The following is an 18,120-nucleotide window of genomic DNA, read 5'->3' as shown; positions in this document are numbered from 1 at the left end:
CAATCCGAGGTAATATATATTGTTTGTCCAGCCGGCTTCAGATGTCCCTGTATCTCAGACAGCCATATGGCAAGTAGAGTTTCCATTAGAGACTACGAGAGCTCCTTAATCCAAAGGCCCAAGCACCTTGTCTGTTGGGGATTATGTCTTTCCAATTAACCTAAATTCAGTATTTTTCCCTTCACTGTCCATTTCACCTCATCTGTTTGTAAGATTAAAAAGTGCAGATGATTGCCTGGCTACATTAAGTGAATCATTTTTCTGTATGCACATTTTAATCTAGTTTAAAATGACAGTCTGAGCTTTTCCTCATCATTTTGTTCACAGAACATTTCTTTAATACCATGTAATTCCCAAGATTTGTATTTGCCGCTACAATGAATTTCTCTCAGACATACCCATATTTGTTTGTTTTATCTTTGACTGATAACTGTTGTTTTCCAACTGACTGGTTTCAAGAGAATATTTTACTAGGTTTGCAGGCGGAAAAGCTGATTTAACACGCAGAGTGTTGTTCATACATGACATTTAGATTTTTTTTGGATGACTTCAATGCCCAGCTATAATTTAATTCTGGTAATATTTCTATACTGTAATTTATTTACAATGTACATTTATTGAATATAAGAAGACTGTGTACTTTCACAGGTATTTAAGTTAGTCTATTTCAATTAATAAGTGGGGTTGAGTGGGCCATGAAGAATTTCTCTGTATACAGTAGTGGCCAAAAATAAAGTCCGGCCCAGATAAATATACATCTTTGCCCTCTGTTCAAACATTTTATTATAAAACATGTTGTAAGCATTCCGTGAAGTTGTTCTTGGAGTGTAAAACTAATGTATATGCATAATTGTTTTATTTGTAATATTGCAATGAAACAAATATATTTCAATTTATTATGATATTTAATAATAATAATAATAATAATAATAATAATAATAATAATAATTTAATTTAGGTTTTTTTTGCATAGTAAAATAAAACTCATCTTCCACGATAAGCTGTAGTTTGCTTTTTTGTCAAATAATTTTGTCAGTTAAATTTCTTAACTATTTATTTATTTATTTATTGCAATTTTTTTATTTTTTTATTGCCACAACTTATGAGTAAAAGTCAAGTTTAATATTCTCAGTACAGGCTTTCCAGTAGAACAAGGATTTATTTATTTTTTTCTTCATTATTACATTCCTTGTCAAATAAACTTAATATAACTTAATCATTCTAATAAACTGAGTTAGACTACTATGTCTAATTCTGAAATACATATGATTATAGTTTTTGCTTACGTGTGTGTGTGTGTGTGTGTGTGTGTGTGTTTGTGTGTGTGTGTGCGTGTGCGTGTGTCTATGACGTCCCCACAACGCTCTCTCGTAACCCCGCCCAGCGAGAGTGACGCTTGGACCAGAATGTCGCCAGCACACCTCAGTTCCAGACATGGCAGCGTTGAGACAGGAGCATCGGTATGGGCTCTCCTGTGGAAAGATTAACAAAAGCATTCCCAATAAAACCATCTTTCACGTCAAGCTAACCGACACGGCCATCCGGACGCTGGAAGCTTATAAGAATCTCAAGGTAACGCATTTAGTTTTATTACGTGTTTATATGCTGCACTGACCTCAGTGGGACAGAAAGAAAGTTCAGAACTCAGAACTTCAAAACATTTCCCCCCGTTAGTTGTCTGTAAAGTGTTGATTGTTTTTTAACCAGAGTCCGTCGCTTTAAGTGCCATATGCTGTCTTACCACGGACAGATAGTTACAGGAGGAAATGGGACACATCCAGTTGTTACTGTTCCGTTGAAGTTCGTTTTATTTAACGTTAGTTTTGTTTATTTATTTTGTAAGCTGTTACAATTATTATTATTATTTTCTCTCGCTAAGCCAGTTGGAATTGACTTTACGACTTCTGTTTTTCACTTACGGTTCAAAGTCGCCTGCTTTATTCCTTCTGACAAATGATACGAAATGTTACATGACACTGTCTTAATGCTAAACACTGCATTACTTATTGCAACTGTGATTATTTCAATCCGAAGATGATTATTGTTTCTTTTACTCTTAACGTTGACGGGATCTTACGGTCTGAGAGGGGCTCAAGGCTCAAGCTCGATCTTATGAACTATAAACCTTGAGTACCATTTAGTCATTTAAATAGCTTTTGAGATTGCTGCCTTTTCATTTCCCTATCAAATATTTAATTTGACTCATATTCGAGAGTAACCTTTCATTTTACTGCGAAGGTTTAATGAACTATCCACAAAAATAAAAGCGCATATAACCTCGTATTGTCTCTATAGGTGGTATTAAGTTTATAATTGCTTCTTGAATGATTAACTTAAATAGGCATATGGAAATGGCTCGACATAGTCAATTAAATCCAAATGTTGTTTTTAAATCATGTTGTTACAACCCTCTATGATTTTGTTTCTTCCGCAGAACACAAAAGGAAGGTGTTCTATAGAATGACAGCCTCGGTCCTCATTCACTTTCATTGTATGAAGAAAAAAAAACACCTTCCAATGTAAGTGAATGTGGACTTGAGGCTGTCAGTCACTAACATTTCCTTCTGTGCAGTAATAGAAAGAAAGTCTAAACGGCATGCGGATGAGCTAACATAATTTATTTTATGTGAGCTATCCCTTTAAATTTAATTTTTGCCTCAGGTAAAGATAATTCCTCGCAAGCCGTCAAGTTAAACGCAGTTTAGTAATCAATACACTATTGTAACCGTCGGCTCGACAGCACAGATTCCAGTAATATCAATACCTCAGCGTTAAAACGTGTAGGCTACGCCAGCTGGACAGGGCACTTGGCCAGTCAGCCTTATCTCAAGTCAAGCGCTTCTCGTAGATGATTGGACGATAAAGGTGTATTTTTGTTGGCGTGCTCTATCCGTATTGTTGTTAGTCCTTTAAACGCTTGGACGCCGTCCCGATGTCATCGCTCATTGGTCAGTCAGGCGGTGTAGAATGTCGTTTGACCCAATCAGAATACGAGAAGACTTCCTCGCGCTTGCAACAGGAGCTCGATAATGAATGTTCTATTGTCATCAAATGTGACCTAGTAGAAGGAGTGAAAAGTAGAAGTAAATATGTTAGTCAGTCTTTTGTTAAATTTTTATAACTGCCCCATTTTGATACACCAGAACGTTTTTAATAACTTTCAATCACAATAATGCTGCTGGCATTCTGTCAGTGTAAGGAATTTGGGGCACTTGTGGTATAAATGCACTAAAATTCAAAATTAAGTGACATAAAAAATGCCCTCTACTATGATTTCATCTGTTTCTCATTTGCGTTATACTTCATAATATTCAGTTCCAAGCCTAGTTATTCACATTATTGCATAAAATGTAAATTGAAGTTTGTTTAATTTGATAGGTAAGAAGTAATCAGCTATCAGCATTGACAGTAGACAGGTCCCATTGCTTTGTGGTCAGTCTGACATATGATGACCCGGGTTTTGTTTTGCGTATTAGTATATTTATTAATTACAAATGAGGTCAACAGAAAGAAAACAACAATCACATATGATTTCTCATATTAAAACCAAAGACACGGTCAAATCAGGTCATTAGATACTTCACTGTCCTCCTCTGAACTGTGCTCATTATGTTCTTAGAAGCTTTCACGGCACCAGAATAAAAAACAAAAAAACAAAAACAAAGTTCAAGTTAGCTACAGCAGCACCACCACCCCCTTCAGTAATGTTTAGCCACTAATCCGACCACATGACAGCAGACGCAGAACCAATAAGCCTGTATTTTTTAATAAGCAACTTGAGCCGCACTGTATGTGTGGAGTGACATGACGGCCTCTCCCTGTAACATCCATAATAGATAAACATGCTTGTTGACTAAAGCTACAGCTGTACCTTGAAGATAATAAGCGCTATCTTTTGACTTTGCTTAATGGTTTCGAGCTATGCTGGCGAAGCCTCCGTTTTTTTGCTATCCTTTTTTCTCAGCAATTTACATTAGTGATGCGAATGAGTCTTGTTTTGTATATATGCGTTAATGCTCTTGGACATTGGACCCAGCTAAGTGTTTAAAGCTAAGCAGGAGGTGGTTATATAAAAGGTCTATTTGTACACACTTTGTGTGGTGGACAAACACCACAGGGCAGATAATGTCCAGGCTTGCTTGATTTTGTTTGATGCACCTTCAGAAAAAAAAAAAAAAAAAAAGATGAAATGCTTTTGTAACTTACCTTTAGTCCTAATTAGTGCTAAGTACTCAGTTCATCATTTGGTGGCTAAAAGCTTTTCCCATGATGTTTGCCCTGTCCCACCCCCACTTCTTCTACAAGTCTTCACACACTCAACAGCCTCACACTCATCCACGCCTCACACAATAACATTTGATTGACTCATGTAAGGTCTTTCAAGTTGAGATTTATTAATCGGACGCATTCCAGTGCAGATTAGCAAAGCCAGGCCTTGATCTTTAGGCTCGCACAAGCAGAGCCATGACACTGCCGAGAGGCCAGTGACAGCCAGCCTTTCATTCTCTCAGAAACCACCCCCCTCACTCACAGTCTGCATGAATTAATACAGGAGAGATCTGTGCCTCTGTCAACGGGGGCAAGCAAGTAAGAGGAGACTGTAATTACTGTGAAGGGAGGCTAATAGGTAGGCATGATATTTGACTGAAGTTAGTACCTAAACAGGGGTTGTGGAAATGCTGGCATTGTGGGTAAACAATTAAGAAAACCCTCATGTCGTTCCAAACCTGTATGACTTACTTTTGTGGAGCAAGACAATTGGAAAAAAAATGTTTTTGGCCATACAATGAAAGTTAATTGTGTTGATTTGGGCTCCGTTGACTTTTATCACTGTAAAAACATAAGTGTAATTTTAACTGTAAAATTTTGTCAAATCGCTAAGGGAAAACTGTTAATAGGTAAACAGTAAATTCCATACTATATTAAGGGAAAAACTGTTAAAGATCTATGTTGACATTGCAGTTTTACAGTAAAATGCTGTTAATTGTAAAGTTTTTAGAAGTAAAAAAGAACTAATCAATGTATAATTTACAGTCAAAAACTGTAAACCGATATTCCCAGAATTCCCTTTTTTATTTAAATAATTATGTTTTTTTTTTTAATAGTTTTTAGTTCTGTACATTTGTTTAATGAAAGTTTATTGCATTATTTAAGTATCATGTGTACCATGATGGTGTTTTTTGTTTGCATTAATGACTTAATGACATACTTCTACTTGTGATGAGCTTTGATTCTTCATGTGGCTTTCTCTTTTACCAGCTGCATTATTATGGTGGTTGTCAATATGTTAAAGGTACAAAATAGATTTTAATAGCAATGTGCTTTGTTGAATTTACTGGTTTACATTCAAATTCAAATCTTGTTTGTAAAATGTACAGTTTTTGGCTGTAAATGTGTACACTTTTTCTGTATTTTTTTTTACAAAATTATTGTCAACCACAGCTGCCAAAATTATTTAGTAAAAACTATGTTTTTTCTTTCTTTTTCTTTTCTTTTCTTTAAACATTTCTTCAGAATGTGTAATTTTTTGGTTCATAGAAGAAAGGCACACAGGTGGAGTAAATGATTTTTCAGTTTTGCCTTTTGCTTCAATGTAAGGCTGGTACAAAACATTTGCATTGTTTTTGTTAACCCTCATAATGCATTCAAAATCCATCTTTGCTTTTGCATGAACTTGGTGAAATGTGAGCTTATAAAACATTCATAACTTAAACCATATTGTATTGGATCAGTAACTTCCCATTAATCAGTGAATGCACAAAAATGTCATATTACTGAATATTATGCTATTAATAGTATTACCATGTTATTACTGCATTACGGCCTTTTTATTCATTAAAAAAAATATAGATTTTAGGAAAATTTTGCATCCTATATGAATTGATAGTCATGGTGCACTTGATTCCCATACCAAATAAAATAAAATAATAAATAAATAAAAATGAAAAATAATGTATGTTTTTCGAGTCATAAATTACCTAAAGTGTTATGAGGGTTCCAGCCTAGAAATTCAACCGGAGATCATTCATTTCTAAGATTTCATCTTTGGTTTCTAATCCTTTATATAATAATAGTACCGTAGATGCTAACCAACCTTTACTACCTTTTTTTCTTCTGTCCCCAGGGGTCCTTACCAAATCAGCCGGCAATTTGCTTCAAGGGGAACCAGGGGGTAAGATGAATGTGTTTTTCCTCACCCCTCCTGACGCCTAAAAATTGCAATGCTTTAATTAGACCTGATTGTCGAGCAGTGCAGCAAAAAACTCATGGCACCCCTCATCCGCCTGCATACTCCCTCAATATTTCATGAGCTCCTAAACCATCGGCTGAAATGGAGAAGGAACTTCAGTCTGAAGTGACGCCACCCTTAGGGCCTGCCCAAATATATTGGGAGCATTTATATAATTATAGCGGCACGTATGTTCATAAGCACAATTATGGGTCGTAAATTAGCAAAGTGTCATTGTTTGGATGCGATTCCTGGGTTTCGTAACATTTGCAGGCCAGCAGTTGGGTTTTTATGAGAGTATTGTTATTTACAGCTAGTAAAAATTGGCAGTGGCGTGCGGTCACACTGTACGACCTAGATGGATTTTTGGTAGGGGGTGCATTCCAGTGCAATGGCTGTAAAGAAAGATGCCTGTGTCTAACTGGATTAGCACATTCAGCCGTAGCACACCTCCCCATCAGTGCCTGCTTGCCACAATCAGCCCCGTCTAAAACATATCCAGAAGCGGGACAGGAAAGGGACTCGCTCCGGACACAAACGGTGGACTGTGCTCGCGGTCGGAAGCCCGGGAGAGGCCACTCAACACCCCCGAGCTGCTCACCAGGTTACTGGGTCAGACTGACGACTGGAAAGGCTTTTTCAAGATCTCTGGGAAGAGGTGGGGGTGTTGGTTAACCCAAGGGAGCCTCTTGTGTCTCTATGCCTGTTGTCTCAGTGCAGACATGAAAGATCTGCGACAAGGAGGGGGATAACCATGGCCACCGTGTCTCCTAAAGCACCGTTCAACCCCCACAAATTCCACAATTATAGTATGCAAAATGCTGTTACATGTAGTGAAGGAATATCTGATCTAATGAAGTTTCTTTCCCCTTTAAAATTGGAGTAGGGTAGTTGTGTCGAGGGTGTAAAACTGGAATCTGTTCTAATTGTCAAATTAGATTTAGTGATCTTTAGCCCATTACATATTCAAATTGTCTGCACTGAATTTAAGCGTTCATCCCCTCCTCCTCAGATAATGGGCTGCTGGGCATTAATGAGATGTTTGAGCCGAGTGTGTGTGTGCGTGTGCACATGTGTGTTTGCATGTGTGTCAGGGTGACAAATTAAGCTATTACAGCTGGGAGTAGGGAGTGATGTTAAGTCCACGCTACTGAAACCACGCTATCAGTCATTCTATTAGCCATAACCTCAGGATGCTTTCTCTTCACTCAGGTTTGATATAATATGGGGTATCATAGTTTTACAACAGATGGATATCTTTGAACAGCACTTGGGAGATACACGTTCCCATTTCTGCTCCTACTTAGCCAGGCAATTTTCTTCCACCTGGAGGAGGGCTGCCCCATACCAGGGAATTCCCATAAACCTTGTCCTGGCTTGTCTCCAGATCTTTAAGGTGCAACGTAGAAAAAAGTCAGGAAGTGCCCTGCTGAGGATGTCAGCTGCCATTTTCCCCTAACATGAAGAGATCGAACATCCAAGAACTAAAGGAAAGTACTGTCATCATTTACTTCTCATGTCGCTCCAACCTCTGTATCACTTTCTTTCTGCTGTGGAATATAAAAGAATTTTGAATTATTTTGAAAAATGTTGGTAACCATACTGTTTTGGGTTTCATTGACTTCTCTAGATCTGAAATTGTTTGGCATTCCCCAAAATATCTTTTGTGCTCCACAGAAGAAAGAAATGTGAACAGATTTTGAATGACACGAGGGTGATTAAAACGCTGACAGAATTTTCAATTTGTGGTAGACTGTCCAACTGACAGTCGCTTGATAATGCACGCTCATGTGGCAGTTAACAAATAATTTAGCCATCATTGGGTTTTTACAGATGGGGAGCTTCAGTTTTGCTCTGTTCTCTCCATCTGTTGAGGAGGATGATGCAACTGGCGAGAAATAACACAAGAAAAGATGTTTAGAGTAGTAAAATGCCTTTCATATTGAAGGAATTGATCCCCATTTCTGGAGGATTTATGGAATCTGAATGCCTTTGATGGCATCACTAGGGATGTTCGGGTTCAGTTCGGATTCTCAAAGACTGGGATTTCACATCATGCAGTCTCATTTCTTTTGATAATTGGATTTTTGCTGCATAAAATTAGTTATCCAGAGGCTACAAATATAGATGTCTGTCTCAATAAACAGAAACGGTTCTAACAGAGTAAAATATGAAGGAATAACGGCAGTGTCCTGCAGTTTGACAAGCTATATCATATTTTTTTTTTTCTGTGGTTGTATTATACATATATTTTTATGATCTTATATTAATCAAGAAACTAAAACATGGGCATTAGTGAGAGAACATATTAAATTATGAGAGCATATTGTTATGCAGAATGGTGCACTGTATGTTGCATTGCACAATTTTCATAATTCTTTTATGGGTCAGTGACAGATTAGTATGTCTTAGAATGATGGATGTCTGTGATGAAAAAGAGGACGCTTTCGGAAATCTAGTTAAAAACACATTTGCCATGTTCTTAAATGTGGTTTTTGTATTCATGTTGGTATGATATGTTTTTTTGGAAATGTTTTGTGCTATTTTTCATAATGAAACTTCTACACGGTTTTGCAAAATAATATGTTCTGTATTTAATATGCTCCCTCACTTATGGCTATGTATTGGTTAATCTAAAAATGTTAAGTGCTGTAGCAATCAAATAAGAAGTAATTTTTCTTGCATAATAAATAGACCATATTCAGGGTGACACCATGTTTAATTTGATGCATTTAAAAGCCAGAACTAACAATGTCAAAACAAGATATATATAAAATTGTTATGTGAGTATGCATTAGCAAACTCATAAGCAGTAACAACAGTACCATATACTCCGCCATTGTTGTGTATGTTTTTTCGCACTAGCCTTTTAAATTGACATGTGCATGACGTCATCGTTTTCCAAGATTCCCGTATTGGGTGTTTACACGAAAACGATAACGATGCCATTTTCACCCGTTTTCAAAAATATGTTTTCAGACCCCAAAATACCGTTGTTGTGAAAACGAACAGTCAAAACGCATAAAAAGTTTGCCATTTTTGACTGAAAACGTTGTCATGCAAACAGGCCCTTAGTTTGTAATGGGAGGCGGGGGTAAAACGTTTCTCTCTGAGATGTTCTCATAGTAAATGTGTGTGAAGGTTTAGCTTCCCCCACCCGTCTGTCCCTCTCTTCATCGCTGTGATTGTCTCAACCTGATCCTCTCTTTTCTCTCACTGGGATTCATCAGTTCTCTATCTCACACCTACGATGAGTGTGTGTACGTGAAAGTGTGATGGTGTCTAAGAGAGTGTGTATTAGAGTACATTAGTATGTATTCACAAGGTCCTCAATGGTATAACTCACTGGATACAAGGACAAGGGAGCACCCCATGCAAAAATTTGGCTCGGGACCAGTGATTTTTTTTTATGTGTGGTCATTTCTGTTTGTGTGTCTTTTCGTTTCTATGCTTGTCTAAGGCAGGGCCTCTGCATGTGTGTGTGTGTGTGTGTATGTGTGTGTGCGCACACGTTCGAAGCTTGGCTTTTTTTACTTCATGAAAGCTAATTAGAATGACAATAAGAGGAATGAGCGTAGAACGCAGAGAGTCTCTTGCAGCAGAGGCGATGTGGGGGGAGCTGTCCCACGTGTGAATGAAAGGGCACACGCCGATTCTTTCATCCAGATGTGACGTACTCGCCAGCGAGCACAGAGACCCGTGGGGGGCCCAGTGTTTTGACTGGCATAGCTGTTTGCTGTTTTCTGCACGCTCTTGCCAGGCCATCTTTGACAATGTCCTTCCAAAAGCAGGGAGGATCTTCTTTTTAATGTCTTTTTTCTTTTTCTTTTTTTCTCTTAGCCAGGGCCCAAAACTTGCTCGGTGCCAAATGTAAAATGTTGCTTTGGCAAGTGCATAAAAGGAGTTTGTTGCCAGTTGGCTGGTTACTTACTGCAATATATATCTTGCAACCCAGGCTCACTTGACATATGTGCCTCTAAATATATTTCTGCAACACCGTAATTACGTACCTTCCTAAATATTTCGTTGCAGTTTCAAAGTAAAGCATCCAGTGATTGGCGCTAAAATCAGTGTTCAATGCATGACCCTGGCACATGTTTGTTACGTTGATATAGGTACATTTTGCTGTGTTTGTGTTATGTTGCTTCAGCTATGCATTGCGGTGGTTCTTATGTTAAAAAGGGGTCATCCGATGAATTTTTACAAGTTGTTTGAACTGAAACGTGTGTTGGCTGTGTGTACACAATAGGGCTGTCACTTTTTATTCGATATTCGAATATGCATTCGAACATGACATGAAATATCCGTAATCGTAGATATTCGAATATATTCGAATACATTGCATGATATTCGATATCCATTCTAATTAGATTTTTCTCAAAAGTGACAGCTCTAGTACACAACCACCCTACAATGATATGATTTTTTTTTTTTTTTATCTACAAAAATCTTTACCCTTTTATCAAATCAAACCGATCTCAGACTCCTGTCTATGTGATGTCACACAGACAGGTCCCTCCCACATTAGTTTGATTGACAGAAGTGTTGACCTAAATTTATTAGGAAATGCGCCCCGATCTACATAAATGCGTTTATGTACACGCAAATCATTCGTGATCCAGCTTCACCTACAGAAGAAGGGAGTATAAGGTTTTTTAATGAATCTTCACAAATCGCCTTTCATAATAATGTTCTAATTAGCAAGTTTTACGATGAATGCGGCTAAAGTAAACAGTCTTTCAGAGAGTTTGCAGAAATGCAGATGCACGTGTTTCCAATGAGCCTATGTTGCAACCTTACAAAACTCAGCAATCCAAATCCATATTTGATTCATCTTTGAAACACAAAAAATATATATTTTAAACCCAAGAGATTTCTGTGTTCCCATTACATGTCCATTCCAAAAAACTTTGGCTTTTAAAAAGTTCAAGGCTTCAAGCTCATAATACAAATGAATCAGAATTGTCTTCTGAAGAAACACAATCATTTTATATGACTGATGGCACAGTCTCTTTATATTGCTCAATATGAGAGAACCAATGAGGGCTATTTTCACATCATGCAAGCACGTTACAAGCATCAGTCAGGTTTGTTCTCAAGCATTAAACAAGTATATGCATTTGCTAGATTTCTTAAAAAATGTCTTCATTTGTGCTTTGAAGGTGAATCACTTTGTGCTGTTCAAGCAAAAACATGAGGAGCAAATTATAAATGTTATACATTTTGATGCTTTATGACAGGTTCAGGTTTAACAAGAGCCTGGCAAAATTACCTGCGTTACATGTCAGAAACATGCAAATATTAAACTGAAACTTCATTTGTCATGGGGACAAAAATGGATTCATAATGCAAAAACAGTAGTTTCATGCAAACTTAAAGGCAGGGTAGGTAAAAAATATATTAAAAAACTTTTTTTCCAAATTTGTTTAAACTTTATTTATATATCAATACATAATTAAAATGTAAGTACTCTGAAAAAGAAAGTTTAAAAATCGAGTGTCTGTAGACCTCTCACGACTGTTTTAAAGACAGCTCATTATTTCCATTCACTCCACCCCCTCCCTTCTGGGCTCCTTCCAAAGCCACGCTATAGCTATCATCTTGAGCTAGGCCTATAGATTATTTATCGTCTCTACTACGGCTCGCTAAGTAATGTTATGTTAGCTATATTATGCAGCTACGTGTGCTAATGACACATGCTTCATGAAAAAATAAACAAAAAAATATGTATGATCAAAATACAAAAATAAAGATTTACCTGTCCAGCAGAAATAAAGCCATCAAGGAGTCACTTTTCAGCCCCTCGAGTTCCCTCAGTTCTCGCATCGCTGGAAAGCCACGCCGATATTAACTCACGTTTTATTTCTTTGTTTATCCAAAGACTTTTTGTTCATTGCCTTTTCTTGTACTGTTACTGTCTTCCTTTTTTTTTGCCTGGTTTGCCTTCACTAACTGCATAGGCCGGTACTGTGAATTTTGCTTGCTGTTTCTCTACAATTGTTTTGGTATTCCTAGGATCCGTGCCTCTTGAATTCCTCAAATCAAACGTACGCGCGCAAGTGGGCAGGTCATGTGTGGCAAAAGTGTGGTTGCCATGGTTGCGAGAGAGTGACAGTCGCCTAAGCCAATCCTATGTTTCGTCCCGAATGGAAATAATGAGCTGTGTTTAATACAGATTAAACGGTCTAGAGTCACTCGATTTTTATACTCTTTTTATCAGAGTACTTACATTTTAATTATGCATTGATATATATATAGAAAGTTTAAACGAATTTGGAAGAAAGTTGTTTATAAATGTTTTACCTACCCTGCCTTTAAGCCCTGATTTTAGCATTCTTCCCATTGAGTGCTCAGAGTTGGTTCATTTTTGTGCATACCAAGATCCCCAAGTAAAGCATTTTTGGTTTCATAAGTGTCTTCCTGTAAAGATAAAATGTGATTGATGTGGAAAGCGTGTGGTGTGTGTATATGAAACTCTTCCAAAAATGTTGTGCTGCACATCTCACAGCTTTTAAATGGCTGAGTGGAGCCAAGAATCGCAAGGGAAGATCACAGACACTTCAGGCCTTTCATGCACAAACACACACAAGGCACGCTCATAGTTCTGATGTGCCTGGACCAACTTCTGAAAGCTCTGTGGCTCTGTGTGTATTAACAGTCCGTACCTCTCAGACTTTGTCTGTGTAGCATCTTTCTTTGAATCCATAACACACTCCTTATTTGATGCTTAAAACATCACGATATTATCTTATTTAACTTTACTTTTTTTTTTCTTAAGCTTCTCTGCCATCCTGTTGTCGTTGATGGGGATGGTTATGGCATTTTTCAGTTACATGAGTAGATCCATTGATTCTGTGCCTGCAGCAGGGGGCTTTGGCTCGGCCCAGCAGGATGCACTGCTTCTAATAGTTTATAGTAGTTTTTAGTCACATTGAGTTGTTTAAATCTTATTTGAAGAGCATTCATGGCCACGTCTAGCCGTCACGTGGATGTATTTAGAAAAGGAAACCTCTTTCAGGTTTGTTTTTGTTCGTGTAGATTGTCTGTCATGGCCATCCGGCAGACTAGAGTGTGACTGCTCGGGGAACGGTCTTGTAAATAAACATTGGCTTGAGAACATTCTGCATTTTAGGAACAAGTTGTTTTGCCCTGTTTTTATTCTGAAGCTTTGAATGAAGCCCTTTGTACGACAGGCTTAAAAAAGAAGAACCTGAGGAAGCCTTAGAGAGGAAAAAAGTTATAATTGCAGCTTTATTTCCTACAGTTGTGACTGTTCACCTCAATTGCAAACCTCCGTATCTGATTATTGGAACTCAATATCGCACAATTGCATCTTGTTTCAGAATTGCAATTTTTTTCTTGTAATTGTGCCTTTTAATCTTACAATCGTGACTCCCTGTCTCGCAGCTTTTTTTCTCATAATTGTGAAATTATTTTATATTTCTCAATTGTTATATCATATTTTACAGATGCAACTTTAAAACTCTCAATTGCACAAATAAATAATGTGTAATGCTATACAGTAAGATTTTATTTAACACCGTTTAAAACACAATTTAACATGAACTAACAATAAAAAGGCATTTAATATTTTACAATTTAAAGTTATATCTGTAAATATAATTTATTTAATGGACCTGAGCTAACTTCAGCTAAGGATGAACAGCATTCTAAATAATATTTTTACTTTTTATTAATGTTAACAGAGATTAATAAATACTGTAGCAATTGTCTTGTTAATATCAGTTAATGCATGAACTAATGTTTTCTTTTTACATAATGTAAATGTTACCACAATATTTTAAACTTTCTCAAAGTTGTCTTTTTTTACACTGAGGCAGGAAAAGGCTTCAAGAACCTGCTATTGTAAACATTATTTGAAGAAATGATTTGTGTGTGTGTGTGTGTGTGCTTTAAATTTGAGTGTGTCCAGATTTGATACAATGCTTAATTTCTAAATGCTCCATGGAAGTGTATCTGATCTCCCTGCATTTTCACACCAATTCTCTCGCAAGTGTATAAAAATACAAATACTACACATGCTGAGCGAGAAGCCAGCCTTGAGCCTTTCAAAGCTGGCGTTATGTATGAATTTTTGAAATGTGCGGCGTCAACCAATCAAAACATAGAGAACTGTTCCACTATTGTAATCTCAGAGGCCAGTGAGGCTGTGGACGCCCCCATAGACCTGCCTCTACTTAATTTGCGCAGACTCGTCACTATAGTAACTGATAGGCAAGTGGAGGATGGCTTCTGGCTGCTTTGTGAATGGGGTGCATATGAAAGCAGCATGTGGGGTGCTCTCCTCCCCCATTCCCAAACACACACACACACACACAGGGATGGTTATGGAGTCAGGTCGCCCAGTGCTTACTGAGCTTGACAGATTAGCCCTCAGGTGCTAGAGAGGAGAGAGAGACAGATTTTGCTTGGCATCCGAGGCAGTTCCTCAGGGGATGAAGCAGCCACCACAACCCCCTCCACCACCCCTCTTTCAGCTCCACAACTTCTCATCGCCAACCCCCTTTATCCTTAAACCAACCCCCATGCATCAACAGACATCCACATCCACCCCCTCGGATTCCTCCCCATTGAAATGTAACGGACTTCAAGCCGGTACCACGACACAGAGGGATTTAATGCGAAAGACAGAGGCGGACTCATGCTCTGCATTTACAATCCGTGACTCATCGCACGCTCGTCAGTGATATCACAAATAGTGTGAATGAGAAGCCCAGATATTTAAAGAATTATAACAGGGTTTCCCATGAGGCGGCATGCATTCTGTGTTTCCTTTTAAATGCCACTTGTTAGCACTATTATTAGTTCATCTCTGGAGTCAAGCGCACACTACAAGACAAGATTCAAGATTCATGATTTTTATTCGTCACATACACAATTATATATAGCATATATAACCAGCAGTGAAATGTGAGTGAGACTCATCAACCTTTCTTTTTTTTTTTTTTAAATATGGAACTAGTCTGCAACAAAAAGCCTGGTTTGCTAACTCGTAGCACATTTGCACACTTGTGACATGCTAAAGTTTATTGGTTTGAAATCTGGCCGACCACATGTCAGGTGCACATATGTTCTGACTAGGGAGAGAGCGGCGGGGAGAAACAGCCAATTAAACTGTAAGAGTGAAAGAAGAGGGCAAGTTATGCAGAAGTTACCCATGTTGCCTTAAACACCGTCTGATTTATAGTACACTACCCATGTTCGGGCTCTGTAACAATTTTAGACTTTTATTCACCAAAGATGCTTTAAAGGGATAGTTCATGCAAAAATGAAAATATTGTCATTAATTGCTCACGTTCATGTCCTTCCAAACCCACAAGACCTTTGTTCATCTTCTGAACACAAGTTGAGATATTTTAGATGAAATCAGAGAGCTTTCTGGCTCTGCATAGACAGCAACTCAACTGACACGTTCAAGACCCAGAAAGGTAGTAAGGACATTGTTAAAATAGTCCATGTTACATCAGTGGTTTAATCGTAAATTTATGAAGCTACTAGAATACTATTCGTGAACAAAGAAAAGAAAAACTAAAGTTATTCAACAATTTCTTTACATTACATTACGGTTGAACCACTGATGTCAGATGGATTATTTTAATGATTTATTTACTAACTATCTGGGTCAGAAAGCTCTGATTCCATCAAAATAAATCTTAATTTGAGTTCTGAAGATGATTGAATATCTTATGGCAATAGAATGACATGAGGGGGAGTAATCAATAACAGAATTTTCATTTTTGGGTGAACTATCTCTTTGTCAAAAGTGACCGTAAGGAATTTTAGATGTTACAAAAGATTTCTTTTTCGAATAAATGCTGTTCTTTTGAACTTGTTTATTCATAATCCGTAATGTTTCTTAAGCAGAAAATTATTATACTAGAATGATTTCTGAAGGATCATGTGACACTGAAGACTTGAGTAATAGCTGCTAAAAATCAAGCTTTTCCGTCACAGGAATAATACAAAAATAAAAATAAATGCTGCCATGGTGAGCATAAGACTGACCCTAAACATTTGAACGGTTAGATATTTTGACTGTGGATTTAAGAGCAACATTTGCCCAGTTCATAATTCACAGTTCCCATAATTCCTTTCTCTTGCCCTCAATGTAGTTACCATTAGCACTGTAATCTCCAGCTGTATCTCTCTCCTCTCCCGTCACTCTCTCTCTGTTTTTCTTTCGTCCCTATCCCCCACCCCTCTTTTTGTTTTTGTTTTTTCGGATGACTGGCTCTGTCCGTTTCGGATCAGGGGGTCATGTAGTCCCGTTTGTCCGTCCTGGGCAGGGATGCCCCAAACCCCACCCTTCCCCCATCCCCTTCCAATAGGCCACACGTTTCTGCTGCTTATGAATAAAATAGGCCGAATTCCATGCCATCGCATGTGTCGGGAACAAAAGACGAGCGCCTCACAGGAGCCGTAGACAAGCGTGCTGCGTGAAGAGAACAATGGCGATGATCGCGATGAAGGCTGACTGTAGAGTAGATGGAACCAGCAGAACTAATTTAACCAGGCCAAAGAAAACTAAGCTCAGAAGTGGAAGGTGCTCATTACGTGACTGGTCAAAGTCAAAGAGTCATAGCTAGAACGGTAATTGCTGTAGCAGAGATAAAAGCTGCACGATTTTGCATGGCTAGAAACTTTCCATCTTTTCTGACACATAGGGATGGTTTAACAATAAGTAATCTGGCAGAGGTTATTGTTTACTAGGTGGCTGTCAGTTTCAGGCCTTGGCTTGAAAAAATAATGCCAAGTGTGAGGACGAGATGTTCTGTTTCGTCTCTTACGTACACTGACCCAACACGGCTTAAGAAAGAGAAAAGAAAACACCACCTGAAACAACACACTAGCTTCTCTTCTTTCCAAACAGATGCACGCTTTGTAGGAACAAAACACAAGCGTTTAAAGTCATAAAATCTCATGAGCAGAATGTTTCGAGTATTTTAATTCTGGGGTGCAGTGCATCTCGCCACCTCATAAAAACATTATAATGTTCTTCGAAAGAAGCAGGGTTGTTTTTTCCGTGGTTGCTACAAAGCACAGCCTTTGTCTCGTCCCCATTGGCCATGGCCCCCGCTAAGTCGTTCTGTTCCAGCCCAGTTCACACCTTACAGCAGACTGAAAGTATTTGACATCTCCAAACACACATGGCATCGTGCGGCAGATGTGGCAGAAGATGGGCTGCAGAGGATGGGCTTTCTGCTCCCTTGTGGCTTATTTAGGAATCCTGTCAATCTGATGCCATTTGGAGGTTATGACGTGGATGAAACCCACCTGTGTATGTGTTAATATTATTGACAATGGAAAATGTTTGAACAACAGTACTGTTGCTGGGCATAGTTATTTTACTGAACTGCTTACTGATTGTAAGAACACAGGGTCTGCTTCACTAATAATTGCGTAATTATTTTGTATTTGATGGTATCAGTATACTTTGGTTGTTCACCAACCAAACTAAAACAGTGGAAAAAAGATTTGTTTAGTACAAAAATCAGCATATTAAAATTATTTCTGAAGGATCGTGTGACACTGAAGACTGGAGTAATGAATGCTGAAAATTCATCTTTGCCATCACAGGAATAAGCTGCATTATAAAATACATTAGAACAGTAACCGGATATTTTAAAATGTAATATTTATTTTAATTTTTAAATCACTCATGAATGAAACTTTGATTTCTGCACTATTCATTTGGCCAAAAGATTTTATGTACAGTATAGTCTGTGAATGAGTAGAACAGTCATTCACTGTGAGAAAACAAGGTGAATGACACAAAGAGCTTGGATCATAATCATCATAAATGCACACAGCTCAGGGAGAGAGAGAGATAATGTTTCAGTAGCAAACCTCGAAGCAGTCTGTATTTGCAT

General features: G+C 37.9%; 1 protein-coding gene across 3 annotated transcripts in view; it reads left to right on the top strand.

Annotated features, from left to right (window-relative positions):
* Positions 1 to 1,386: 1,386 nt before the first annotated feature.
* LOC127977163 (RNA polymerase II elongation factor ELL2-like) overlaps positions 1,387 to 18,120 on the top strand; it is a 38,682-nt gene continuing 21,948 nt past the window's right edge. Inside the window, exons 1-2 of one of the 3 annotated variants that reach the window (XM_052581877.1) lie at positions 1,388 to 1,572; positions 6,125 to 6,172. In XM_052581877.1, the coding sequence (XP_052437837.1) occupies positions 1,435 to 1,572; positions 6,125 to 6,172 (186 nt within the window). In that variant the 5' untranslated portion in view covers positions 1,388 to 1,434. Of the gene's footprint in view, positions 1,573 to 6,124; positions 6,173 to 18,120 lie in introns of all 3 variants that reach the window. The other 2 variants (XM_052581876.1, XM_052581878.1) reach the window with 2 other exon arrangements.

The sequence above is a fragment of the Carassius gibelio genome, chromosome B18 (genome assembly GCF_023724105.1).
Source record: "Carassius gibelio isolate Cgi1373 ecotype wild population from Czech Republic chromosome B18, carGib1.2-hapl.c, whole genome shotgun sequence".
NCBI lineage: Eukaryota > Metazoa > Chordata > Actinopteri > Cypriniformes > Cyprinidae > Carassius > Carassius gibelio.
The sequence above is the reverse complement of the archived record's forward strand: the minus strand, read 5'-3'. Positions and strand labels throughout refer to the sequence as shown.